The 12,965-nt window shown below is 45.4% G+C and overlaps 1 protein-coding gene across 3 annotated transcripts in view; it reads right to left on the bottom strand.

Annotated features, from left to right (window-relative positions):
• The window catches only part of Elmo2 (engulfment and cell motility 2), a 39,315-nt gene that overhangs the window by 26,027 nt on the left and 323 nt on the right, over positions 1-12,965 (bottom strand). For all 3 annotated transcript variants that reach the window (XM_015479115.2, XM_048810779.1, XM_048810780.1), the window contains exons 2-5: positions 2,099-2,228; positions 1,767-1,807; positions 1,260-1,332; positions 390-440 (exon numbers count right to left, since the gene is read on the bottom strand). In XM_015479115.2, coding sequence (XP_015334601.1) covers positions 390-440; positions 1,260-1,332; positions 1,767-1,807; positions 2,099-2,176 — 243 coding nt within the window. In that variant the 5' untranslated portion in view covers positions 2,177-2,228. The remainder of the gene's footprint in view (positions 1-389; positions 441-1,259; positions 1,333-1,766; positions 1,808-2,098; positions 2,229-12,965) is intronic.

Raw genomic sequence — 12,965 nt, forward strand, 5'->3', positions numbered from 1 at the left:
AGTGAATGCCACAGGCCTTCAGCCACCTTCCCGAACACACCTCTGTACTCTGACATCCTGACTTCTCTGCTTGGAAACTTTCATTTTCTTCTTTTTCTGGCAATTCTAGCTTATCCTTTAGCATCTCAGCTGTGTCCCGTTCTCTGGGAAGGCTTTCTGGAAACCCTCAGGCTGAGAAGGTGGTCCCTCTCTGAGTTCCCACAGTTCCCTTAGCAACTCCCTCCTGAGACCCTTGGGAGAGGTACATCCTATTCGTTTGTTTGCTGTCAGGAGGCTGTGAGAGCAAAGATCTACTTTTAATTGCCACAGTCCTAGGTTCTGGGTCAGTCTGGCCTGTGGTGCTCATGACTGTTAAATTAATAAACCCTTAAAGAGGGAAGAATACTTACCGGAGATATAGCCAATTGTAAGATTGTCCCATTCTTAATGTCACTGCGAGTCTGGAAAGCAAAGAAAAAACAAGACAAAAAACAATGAAGATACTATATCAAAATAGCATAAGCAACCAGAACCGACAGGAACTTCTGGTCATCTTTAAAGTCTAGTCAGTTCTCCTTCCCACAGGTTCCACATCCATGGATAATTGGAACAATAGAAATTCTGAACAGTGGGATTTTTTTCCTTGTCATTATTTTCTAAACAGCATAGTATAACACCTATTCACAGTGTTGCCTTTGTGTTAAGTATTATAATTCATCTACAGATGATTTCAAGTATGAGTGGTATGGCCAGGCATGGTGGCATGTGTCTATAATTCCAGCTCCTTGGGAAGCTGATGAAGGAGGATCACAAATTTGAGGCCAGCTTGAGCAACTTAGTGAGACCCAATCTTAAAATAAAAAGTAAAAAGGACTGAGCATATGGTTCAGTGGCAAAGCATCCCTGGGTTGGATCTCTTATATTGGAAAAAAAAAAAAAAATAGTATGAGAGGATTGCCTAGTCATATGCAAATACGGTGCCTTCTGAGCATCCACAGGTTTCGATATCCCTGAGGTCCTAGAACCAGTCCCTTGTGGATACTGAGGGATGACTTTAACTGACACTGATGCTCTTCAGCCAGGCTTTCTCCTCTTGCTTGTTCCTTCTGAGAGCCTCTTCAAGCACCCTGGGCTCTCAGAAGTCAAATTCACTTTTTCCCAGTCACTGGAGGAGAGCAGGACTGGCGCTGTCTCTTTTGCCCAGGGAATAATGCTTTACCCAAGAAATGGAGCTACCTGGATATTAAGACCTGCACTGCTTCAGTCCTCCCTGTACAAACCTGTTCTGTGATGTAGAGCTGGGGACCATCTGCATATCGCAGGGTGTAGTACTCCGGGTTTGGCAACGACCACCTACACAAAAGAAAACGTCGTATCTTACTTGGTCATTCCTTTGGGCCTATCCAGAAGCTGCAAATAAATAACTTTCAATAGAATTGCTTAAGGGATTAGGTGTCTTGTTTGGACCACAGTGGAATTAAAACAAAGCTTTAGGTTGAGAGGTTGAAAAATAACCTCCTCCGCCTTTGGTAAAGGGTAACAAAAGGAAGTGCACACCACTGAGGGTGGGCCTTAGACCCTTCCAGGACCTCCATGGAACACTCCTGCACCTGGGAGAGCAAATGAAGATTCACAGCAGCCTCAAGGAAGCCTCATCAAGCACTCTTTCTTGGTAAGACAACAGCCCACAAGAGCCCACACGAGGGACTGCCAACTGGATACCCTGCAAAGTCCCTTTAGACTTGGTGCTCTTTAGACTTTACCCAGAACAAGAAGTTTTAACTTACCCATCACAAACCTCCTTAATGATGGATGCTAGGGGCCGTTTCTGAAAGAAAAAGAGAGAGAGGGAGATCCTTTACCAGCAATCATGTGCTAGTTGTGCCAGGCTCTGAGAGGAGCTGCCAAGCAGGACCAGGTTGGGGCGCGGGAATAATTTCCTGACAGCTTTTGTTGAGGAGAAAGCCTCTTTCAAACTGTGACCCACCTTCCTTGTGGGGCCAGGCGGAAAGCTCAGTCTTTCTGTTGCCGTCCTTATCCTTTAGGCCTAAAGACACCCTCTGCCACACACACCCAGATCCCTTTACTTGCAGCGCTGCATCTCATTTCTGGAGCATACCTGGTCAATTTCAAGGAGCTGGGCATTAGCACCTGGCCACTCGATGGCCACTTTGACGATGTCAGATGGTGGTGGCATCGTTCCCAGTGGGCCCTACTTCTCTAAGACACACACACACAGACACGGCTGCCTGGGGAGAAAGAACAGGGAAGAAGGAAAAAATCAGAGTATGCCTTCATTTTCATTCTTGTTATCTATTTTGGAGATACTCTTTGAAGTCACATATGGAACTACTTGGTTTGCATTTTTCTAAATCATACCAAAGCTCTCCTTAGGCCTTTGTCTCTTCAGATTAAATCAGCAAAAGAACTGGGACAAACCTATTTACCACCTACGGTTCAGCCAGTAGCAATATCTGCCAATGTGACACTTCAGTTGAAGGGTCAAGAGGATTTGGTGGTAGAAGAGCAAATTTTCCACAAATTCCTGTCTTGGGACCTCGGGATAGAAAAGCACATGCTCCAAGACGGACCAGAACAGACAGGCTCCTCTTGGTCGAGTGGTTGGCTGAAGAAGCCAGGCTACTTCTGTTCAGCAGCATCCTAGAAAGACCCCAGTTCAGGAGGGCCCAACCACACACTCTCTGGTCTCCTTCCTACTTATTGCCACTACTTACTGCCACTCCATCCCCCTCAAAGGACACAATGAGGCACCTCCTCTGCGTAGGATGATGCAGAGTTCAGAAAATGGGGAAGAGAACTGGGACAGGAAATGCTATTTTAGTCCCTACTGCCAAGGGCAAGGGCTGCTGAGGGCTTAGGCGCAGGGAAGCGGGAAGGATGCTTTCACACAAAGGCCCTTCTATGGGAGGACAAAGCTTTGGAAGTACCTCTGACCCCCCCTCCCCCACTTCTCTCTAAAATAAAGGAAAATAAATCATTTTAAGCAAGTCTGGGAGATGGGCCCATGTGACTGGTATCCTAGGCAACTCTGATCGCTTAGTGGTATTCTAAGCAGTAGCTAGAATCTCTCTCCAAGGTCTGACGAAGGGAAGCCTTGGCTGATGGATTATTTCAATGTATATTTACACTGCCTGCCTACAGATTCAGGAGAGGCCGCTCTCCTAATGAAAAAGACCTTTCTGCATCTCAAGGTTGAGCCACTCACCCGCATTTCATGCCTCACTAATGGGGACCGCCTGCCTCTCCTGGTACATGCAGCATAGATGTTGCTAAGCTGTTAATTCATGTGTGCTACCAATTTTTCAGCCCAAACAGATGATGGTTCTCACAGCCTAGCACCTACAAATCTCCTTGGTGAAAAGGGGTAAAACCCCATTCCCTACACACCTACAGGCTTCAGAAAGATGGAGGCTTTCACAACCATTTCCTGATCAGGGTGGGCTATTTCAGAAGCCAGATGTCATATGAGCATTTCCAAGACTTGGCCATGTCAAATAAGTGGTTTTCAGAATGCTTTCATTTATTTTGTTGAGTGTAGCCCACGCAGTAGGCAGAATAGGGCTATTATCCCCATTTGAAGATGATGAAAGAAAAGCTCAGAGTTCAGTTCAGCCAAGAATGCCCAGTTAGTAAGTGGCGAAGGAGAGACAGAACTTGGGAGCTGACTTGGCCAGGGCTCTTCCTCCTCCCCTCAGCAGGCCTGAATTCCTGTTCACTGTGAATCAAGGCTAAAGGTTTTGAAATGGGCTGACCTGATGGCCCCCAAAGCTTCCACAACTTCTGCAGCTCCACGCAGAACTTTTCGTGTGGATTTATGTGCCTAACACACAATACACCTCTGAAAACAAACTGACTCATTAGTGTAACTTCCAGCTGAAAGGCTCTGCTCCAAAGCCAGGGCAAGGCAGGAAGTTCTCACGCTAGGTGTGGTGCTGGGACTCTGGGTGCTGAAGGTGGGCTCCTATGCTTACTGTCCGTCTGCTGTAATTGGGTGGCAGGACTACACAGTAGTGAGGTCATTTCTAAAAACTGAGATACATTTACATACAATAAAATGTCACATGCTTAAGAATATATGTGTGTGTGTGTGTGTACACATATACATAGTAGAAACACAAAAACACAGACCTCCCTACAACTACCTCCAGTAAGATACTGGACATTTCATTACCCCCCAAAATACTCTGGAACCTCCTTCTTGTCCTTTCAAAGGCCACCTCTTTCTGGTTTCCATCACCATAGAGGAGTGGTGCCTGTTTCTGTACCTCACACATGCCTTGTACAGCATGGCTTTTTAGATCATTTGTTACTTAGTTTGGTTTCTTCTTTTAAAAATAAGTAGACAGGGTAGGAATAGAGAGCACTAGGCTGGGATGACTCTCTACGCTGAGGAAAGCAACTGGATTTACAGCCCCAGGACTTGGGACCTAATCCTAGTTCCCTCACACTGTGTTCAGGTCCCTTTACCCAAGTCTCCATTTTCTTCTACAGCAGCAGAACTGTAGTTCTCTAGTGTAGAACTAAAGCATGTCTCAAGTGCTTCAGAGTCTAAGTCCATGATTGTAAAGCAGAACTTAAAAAATCCAAATGAAGATACCATTGTAAAGTCCTTAACCAAAAAAAGAAAAAGAAAAGTGAAACTCCTAATTTAAGAAACTGCATATTTTTAAAAACCCCTTTCTGAATTCTATCTTTGGAGAAAAATAAGCTAAAGCTCAGTACTTTATAGATATACTTTCTCCTTGGTCCCACATGACATTCCCTGGGATGTCTCATCATTTGTTAAAGCTAGCACTGAATGGTTCTTAGCAGTTCTGAAAACTCACACCCATGTTAAGTCAGAGCTCTGCAACAACCCAGATTACCCAAAAGATATTAACAAGCTCCCATTCTCCCAGAAACCCCAGGCAGCCTACCTGGGCTGCACGACACTATCCCTAGCCCTGCCACGGCTGCTGGGACTAAAGAGTTGGAAAAAGCCCTGCCTAGAGACTTTCCAGATTCCATGGCTGTACTTCCTATGCTTGGGCTACCTGATATTCCTGACATTCTATCATCACAACTCCTTAAATTAAGCTAGTCTGTGTTTCTGTTTGCTGAAACTAAAAAGCCAAAGACCTAGACTGACCCCAAGCTCTGAAGAATTCTGAAGTGGAGGTAATAAAATAGAGCAACATCACTAGCATAAGATAATGACACTGAGTACGCACCTAATTAACACTAAACTGATGAGAGCAAAACCCACTTAGATAAGTCTGGCTTGTTGCAAACAGATCAGTTATACGGTGACTTTGAAGTACTCATGTTATAGCATTTTATAGTTGATCTCACAAGAACCCTGAAAAACATTCCTATTTTACAGGTGAGGCAAACAAAGTTCAGAGGGGTTGAGAAATTCCTTGTCAATGTATCTCCTTTCATGCTCTCCTCCAAAGAAACCAAACAGTCCATCACATAAGAACTGGGTATCAAGGTTAGGTCTTGACACCACAGTTCTCTTCCCTCTACACAGTAGTACTTCCTTTGATGATGACACTAGCTAGGTAACAATTACACAATGCTCAGCACTGCTCTAAGGGCTATACATATATTGATTCACTTAATCCATGATGCACCCTGTATGGTGTGTTGTTATCCCCACCATACAGACAGAAAAGTGAAGTAGCATTTTGAGGGTCACATAGTTAGTTAAGTGGCACAGCCAGAATTTGATCCCGGGTGGTCTGGTGTTTTTGGAAAGTCATGTGAAAGCAGATAGCTTTGTACCTAATCCGCAGCAGGTACTCTGTAGAGACTTCTGGTTTGTGTATCTAAAGTTAAAGCACAATGACGCTAAGAGACCTGTATGATAAGGGTTCTCTGTTGTAGCAGAAAGGTCCTTGATGGCCTAAAAACATTACTTCATGCAGTGTTCAGTCTGCAATCTAGTCAGCCTTTTCCCTGGACCACCTGTGATTTCTACAGGCAGGCCATGTTCTCTTCTGTACCTCTGCACATTTTCTTCCTTCACTGACTACCAGAGATGCCCCTAGCCAAGCTTCAAAGTTCAGCTCAGATGGTACCTTCTCTTTGTAACATCCTTAGCTTTCTCTACCTTTCCCAGCAAAGCTAAATAGGATAGGGGCCTCTGTCCCTGCTTCTGTGAACAGCCCTGTCACACTCAACAAGACACCGACATAGCTCTCCCGTTCCCTAGCTCCTCCTCCATGTCAGGTATAGCTGGATGGTCTCATGAACTAGCATGGCACCTGGTGAACAGTGAAGGTGCACAAACACAATGGCTCCTAGGAACCAGGTCTGCTTCCCAAGGGAAATGTTCGAATAGTTCTACTCTTGTACCTCTGTGTCCCACTGCCTTCCAGCTGGCAGGGAACAGACAGAGGTGAGTGATGGGAGCATGAGGTAAAGGGAATAATTCTGTAAAGTGGGTCCACTGTGCTGAACCCCACATGCAGTTTTTAAAAAAACAATTTACCTGCAGCCCTGTCTGGTTTAAGTTAACAGGATATGTTACATTCCTTTGCAAATAATCTGCAGGAGAAATGCAGGCCCAAAATGCCAGGTAAAAAGAATACAGGTTATCGTGAAGGGGAGACTTTTGTGATCCTTACACAAACCAGATTCCAGAACTCAGGGATTTAAAGATAATTCCCATTAACCATAAAATCTGTAAGAACAGGTTCCAATCAGAACTGATCAGCATGGGCCAAAGTGATCTAGAGTTGTCATGCACAGCAGGGTCTTGAAAGCCTGATTTCATCCTGCTGTCAATCAAAAATCAAGAGGTAAACCTGGGTAGAACTTTCTGGAAACTTCCCTGGGACCCCCAATAAAAGAGGAGGGCAGGACAGGCATGTCACCCCTCTCCTCTGAGAGCGTCCCCTTTTCCCCTTTCCTATCCCTTCTAATAAACTCATGCCTATTAGTCTGAGTAACGTGTATGAAGTCTTTCTGGCATGATTTTAAGTATACGAGTGAAGGGGACCTTTGCAGCTGCTTCAGTTTTGCAGAAGGCCCACACCTTATAACACAACCACATAGTATTTCCATGTTTATAATTTTGTTTTCTAACATTAGAACAAATTTTACTTGAGAATCAGTCTTAGCACCCCTGACTTTGTTAAAACAAAGAGGGAAATATCTTCTGCTTTTCTCTCTATGGAAACCTTAGGAGGTATGAGAATAGAGTAATATTTCTCAGATAATTAATATTCCTAGGATAAAGGTTTTCCTTGTAGGGAACCCTTCGAGCACGTGCTTGCTTACTCTTTTCATTTTCATTTTATAAAGGAAGTGGAAATTAGGTCGAAGCAATTCAATAACATTGCAAAATTCTCAGGATTATAAATAGCCTCTCATTCCACCATTCAGCAGGACTGTAGTTCAATAGCAAATGGCCAGGATTTCACAGCTCTTCTCCCTCCCACCCTCTTTATTTATTTATTTGTTTGTTTTGTGCTAGGGATTCAACCCAGGGACTCAAATGCCAGGCAAGCCCTCAACCACTAAGCTGTACGCCCAGTTCCCTCCCCACCCCTCCCCTTTAAAGCATTACATAAATAGAGATGACTTGGAAAGTTAAAAAGACCACAAAACAAGAGGCTGAGCTGAAGATGAGTCTACTGTGAGGTATGAGGATGAAGCTGTTTTTCAACAAAGTTGGGGAGACAGACAATAAGAACAGCAGTGTCTCCAGTGGAGCCATCTCTAAGCAGCTTCTGGAAAGTGAGCTTATAAAATCAGCACCATTACAAAAGGTCCCAGGGGCTTTATCAATCACCCCTACAGTGACTGCTTCATAGAACTGGAACTGCCAGAAGGTTGGAGAGCCCATCTTTGGGGAGGAAGTGAAAGATGATCTCCTCCCAGGAGAAGGAATTCTGGATGAAGAATGCCAGAAGGCTTCCAGCTCCTCTCCCTCCCCCACTCCCTTAAGGGTAAGGATGATGAGTGCTTTTTGTTCTGTTCTTTGGCTTGTGATTCAGTGGGGGAGGCATGGGTAAGTTTGGTTTATGTTTCCTGCAACAGAATACAACTCCACCAGGAAGGCAACTGGAGGTCACACCCTATTTTCTAATCAAGAACACAATCTCAGTAGAGGCTTCCCCTCTGCAATCTTCTCATCTGAGAAGTGACTCAACTTCCCTTAGTCCACACACTGCATGAGCACAATGTGCTGAGGTGCAGAGGGGGATTCCAGGTCAGAGACTCAGGTCCTGACACCACTGCTAGAAATCCAGGGAAGAACCGCCACACCACAACCGCCATACCACAGGCAGCTGAGGGTCTCCTTTGTATTGACATGTGAACTCAGGACTCACCTGATATGATTAAAAACCACTGACCTGCACAGAGAAAAGCGTGGAGAGAAGGTTGTGTGAACCAAATACTGTGTGGCTTCTCCCCCAACTCCTACCCTAAGAGCCCCCACGGCTCCTCTCCTCCTGCAGACCATCCCTGTAACACTCCCAAGCTTAGAGAATAGTGCTGAGGCTCAGGACAGCATCCAACTTACTCCAGTTTCACCACAGCTTTGGGGTGACACTAGCTTTCAGACTCACCCTCGCAGACACAAAGTCCGTCTCACCAGGCCACCTGTCCCTCAAACACCATGTTCTTCTGGCCTAGACCTTTGTAGTGCTGAGTTCCCCCTGCCTTGTTCTGCTGGCAACATCTTGCCCAGCCTTCCAGGCCCCGCTCAGGTACCACTCTTCCTTGTGGCTTCCTGACCCCTTTACCTCAGGAACAGCTACCTGCACCCTCATCTGTGCATCAGTCCTCCATACAGCCCTTCACTGGGCCCATTACTGTGATTCTCATTACTGTGATTCTCTATTCTCTCTATTACTGTGCAGTCTTCCCTAGCTACTAAAACTGGATCTGTATGCCAGCAGCGGGGGCATCTCTGGGGCTAGTACCAATGCAGAAGCACCCCTTTAGCCCAGACCCCTGACTCAGAATTTGCCAACACCACCCCAGTGTTGGAATGTCTGGGAAGCAGACCCTAGACTAGTAGTAAGCCAGGCACAGTGGTGCACCCTGTAATCCCAGCTTCTTGGAAGCTAAGGCAATAGGATTGCAAGTTCAAGGCCAGCCTGGTCAACTTAAAGTGATCCTGTCTCAAAATCAAAAAAGAGGGGATGGCAAGAAGTAGCTCAGTGACAGAGCCCTTGCCTAGCATGTGGGAAGCTCGGGTTCAAACCCTAGTACATACCAAAAACAAAAACAAAAAAATCCCCCAAAACTTCCCCAGATGATTTTAATGGGTCCCAGGATTGAAACCATGCTCCAGGAAGGTGAGCAACCTGAGGGCAAGACTCTGAAGCCTGTATCTACTCCCCCCTAAACTGTCCCCCGAGCCTTCAACACAGTACCCTACATACAGCTGTGTCCACAGAATTCCATACCACAAATATCCTCTGTGCTCTCCCCAGACCTAACTGCCTTTAAAAAAGAATAAGAACACTACTGATAGGGTTATCCATTATCTAGGCCTTTCCAAATCCTTAACTACAATAACTGAAAGTTTAGAAGGGATTTGTAGACTACTTGCCTCCACTTTTGGAAATAAGACGAAACAGAATCCAAGACAGAAATACAGGTGAACTTTAAGAAAACGTTTCCTGCCAGGCACCGTGGCACACACCTGTAATCCCAGTGGCTCAGGAGTCTGAGGCAGGAGGATCATGAGTTCAAAGCCAGCCTCAGCAACTTAGCAAGGCCTGTCTCAAAATAAAATATTTTTAAGGGTGGGGGAGTGGTTGGGAGTGTGGCTCAGGGGTTAAGTGTCCCTTGGGTTCAATCCTCCATACAAAAAAACCTGTTTCCTGATGAATGTAGTGGTACACACTTGTAATCCTATTTACTGTGGAGGCTGAGACAGGAGAATCACAAGTTTGAGGCCAGACTTAGCAACTTAGCAACACCCTATCTCAAAATAAAACAAAAAGGTCTGGGGATATAACTCAGTGGTAAAGCACCCCTGGTTCAATCCCCAGTACCGTAAACAAACAAACAAACAAAAGTGAGAGAGAAAAACTTTTCCCTTCAATAAATTACCATGGTTGCACAAGGAGATGAAGCCTGAGTAGGGAGAGGAGGTGGTAGGCTGAGAAGAGGCCTGGGTTATGACTGAAATCCCAGGCTGTGAGTCCAACTCCTTTAATAGTGACCACAACAACACAGCACTGTTCTCATATAATTAGGCCAAGCCCTCTAATTTTATAAGGGAGAGAAGTAAGGGACAGAGACACTGGCAAGGCCACATCACACCACCAGTTAGAGACAAAAGAAGACCTAGGCCCCCACTTCTGGTTCAGTCCTCCCTCTGCAGCACAGCTTTGCCATAAACACAAGCCTCTCTGGATGGGCTCTACACGTAGGGGCTGGACTAGATGTTTTCAAGGTTTCTACCAATGCTTGAACTGTGAGGCAATGCAGGTTAATGCTAAGGGGCTTGTGTTCTGGAATGGAACAGACCTGGATTTGGATCTCAGTTCTAACAACTTCCTTACCTGTAAAATGGGAATGAGAACCAAACCTACCTTACAAAGTTGTGTGACCATTCAACAGGATAACATATATAAAGCATTGAGCATAATATCTAGCAGAATTCTAGCTGTGTGGACTTAAAGAAAAAATAAAAACTGTAACCATGTTTCCCTAGCATAAAAACAAACAAACCCACTGCCAGATTGTGACAAAATTAGAGAAGGTATATGATGGCAATCAGGGAGATCTGTAGATGTTGTTGTTATTATTATTATCATTATTATTATTCCTAGTGGAAGAACCTTTTATTTTTATTTCAGTTCCAGAGCAGAGGCCAATACAATGCCTGGAAAAACATCTTCTAGTGAGTCAAATTAAAGCAGCATGCCTAATGGGGTTCTAAAGTCAAACACTTTAAGCAGTCAGACAGGTAAGAAGATAAACCAACAAACAGCCTTCATATAGGAATTGAGTAAACTATAAGGAACTGCCCTGACTAGAAGAGCTCAAATTCAATTTGTGCTTAAAAATACATCATGCAGCTTAGCCACACAACCACTTTGTAGCCTCTAGCAAATCAGATTCTGGTTCTTCACCATACCACATCCAGCTGCACATCATTTAGTTATTTGATGTGATCCAGACTCGCCCTTCTAAGTAGAAATGTAAGCATCTTGAAGATGAAGGCTGCGACTTTCACTGTCTAGTCACCATTGGCCTGGAACAGTGCTGGCCTCATGGTAGATACTCAATAAGCAACCACTGAACTCAGACTGTAAACTCAAGCCTAGTATTCTCAGCACCTCTGAAATGCTACAAGGTGTAGGTTTTCTACCCAGCTCCCAGGATCGGGCTGTTAGTGCAGCTGGGCAAGGTATGGTAACTGAGTTAGAGAAGGACTGTCTTGCAGGGTATTTTTCTTCAACTGCATCAAATGTACGTACTTCTAAGCCACCAAGGCAGGTGCTGCTAATACATCCAGATACCTTACCTTGGTATAGAACGAGCTAGAATATGCTATATACTGGTGCCATTGTTTCCAAGAAGTTTGGTTCCCACTTCCTGTACCTCATAACTTCCTTGGCACTACCATGAGGTATAAAAAGAGTAACTAGACTCAAAACGGAGGTCCTGGTCCTGGCTCCTCCATTCACGAACTCTACGATGATCCCTGGCAGATAACAACTTTTAGGAGCTACATTCTTTTTTTTCATCAGTAAAATGCAGATACAAATAGTTCCCTCAAAATACTCTGGAGGGAATAAAACACTATGAGGTATATAAAGTGTCTGGCACTATACAGCACAATATAGCAGCCACTAGCTATGGAACACTTGGGAAGTGGCCACTACAAAGTGAGATGGGCTATCCTAAGCACAAAATGCATGCCAGAGTTTAAAAATTAAGTGCAAAAAAGAAAAATATCCTGTCAACACTATTTAATATGGATCACATGTTGCACTACTAAATATTTTGGAATATATTAGGTTAAGTAAAACATTATTATTAAAATTAATCGCACTTGTCTCTTTTAACTTCTTTTTTAATGTTGAAACTAGAAAATTTTGAGCATGTGATATGAATTATTTTTCTATTGGACAGCATCACTTCAGCATCCAGCCTGGTACACAAAAAGTATTCCAAAGGTTGGTTTCCATTTCCCACAGGTAGACGTCAGGGACCACAATCCACACCCCCTTCTTCAATATATCTAAGCCCTGCACCCATTTATTTAGTAAATATCTAGAGTGCCTTAAGGGCACCAAGGGCAAAACCCAACATTTGTCTTCTTCCTTATGGGCCTTACTATCTGGTAGGACAGACAGACATTAATACTTTCTTAAATAAATGCAAAACTGCAGTTGGGCAAGTGTTGTGAAAGAGAACACAGGGTTTTCAAAGTGGGGCACTGACTCAGGGAGTCAGGGACCAGGGACGCCTCCTCTGGGGAAGTGATACTTGAGGGAAAATTTGGAGGATGAACAGTTTACTAGACTCCAGGCCAGGGAGAAGGGACACTCAGAGAAAGCCCCAGAGGACACCAAGAGCTGCCGAAGGAACAGAAAAAAGGCCTGTGCGGGGACAGTACTGGGACACGGGACTAGGGAGAGTCGGAGCCAGATCTCCAGGGCCTGGGCGAGGGCCCAGTGCTGACCCTGCGAGGGTTGGTGGGAAGCCGGCCCGTCTCCAGCCAAGGGTCGGACCTGATCTGCATTTTGAAACAAATTCCCTCGGTCCCGACGCGAGGCCGACGGGAACCGGGGCTGTGGGCAGACCCGTCGGTCACTGCAACTGTCCGGCAAGAGAGGGGCCTGAACTGCGAGGGAACCGAGGGGAGAGTGGATGGACGGGGCGGGGTGGTGCACCAGGGAGCGGCGAGGCCGAGCAGACCCGGGCTTCCGAGCGCTCCACCGGCCCCAACGCTCCTGGGCGCCTTCCAGTCCCCGCGCGTCCCCTCCCCCTGCCTCCCCCTC

This window comes from Marmota marmota, unplaced genomic scaffold (genome assembly GCF_001458135.2).
Source record: "Marmota marmota marmota unplaced genomic scaffold, marMar, whole genome shotgun sequence".
Taxonomy (NCBI): Eukaryota; Metazoa; Chordata; class Mammalia; order Rodentia; family Sciuridae; genus Marmota; species Marmota marmota.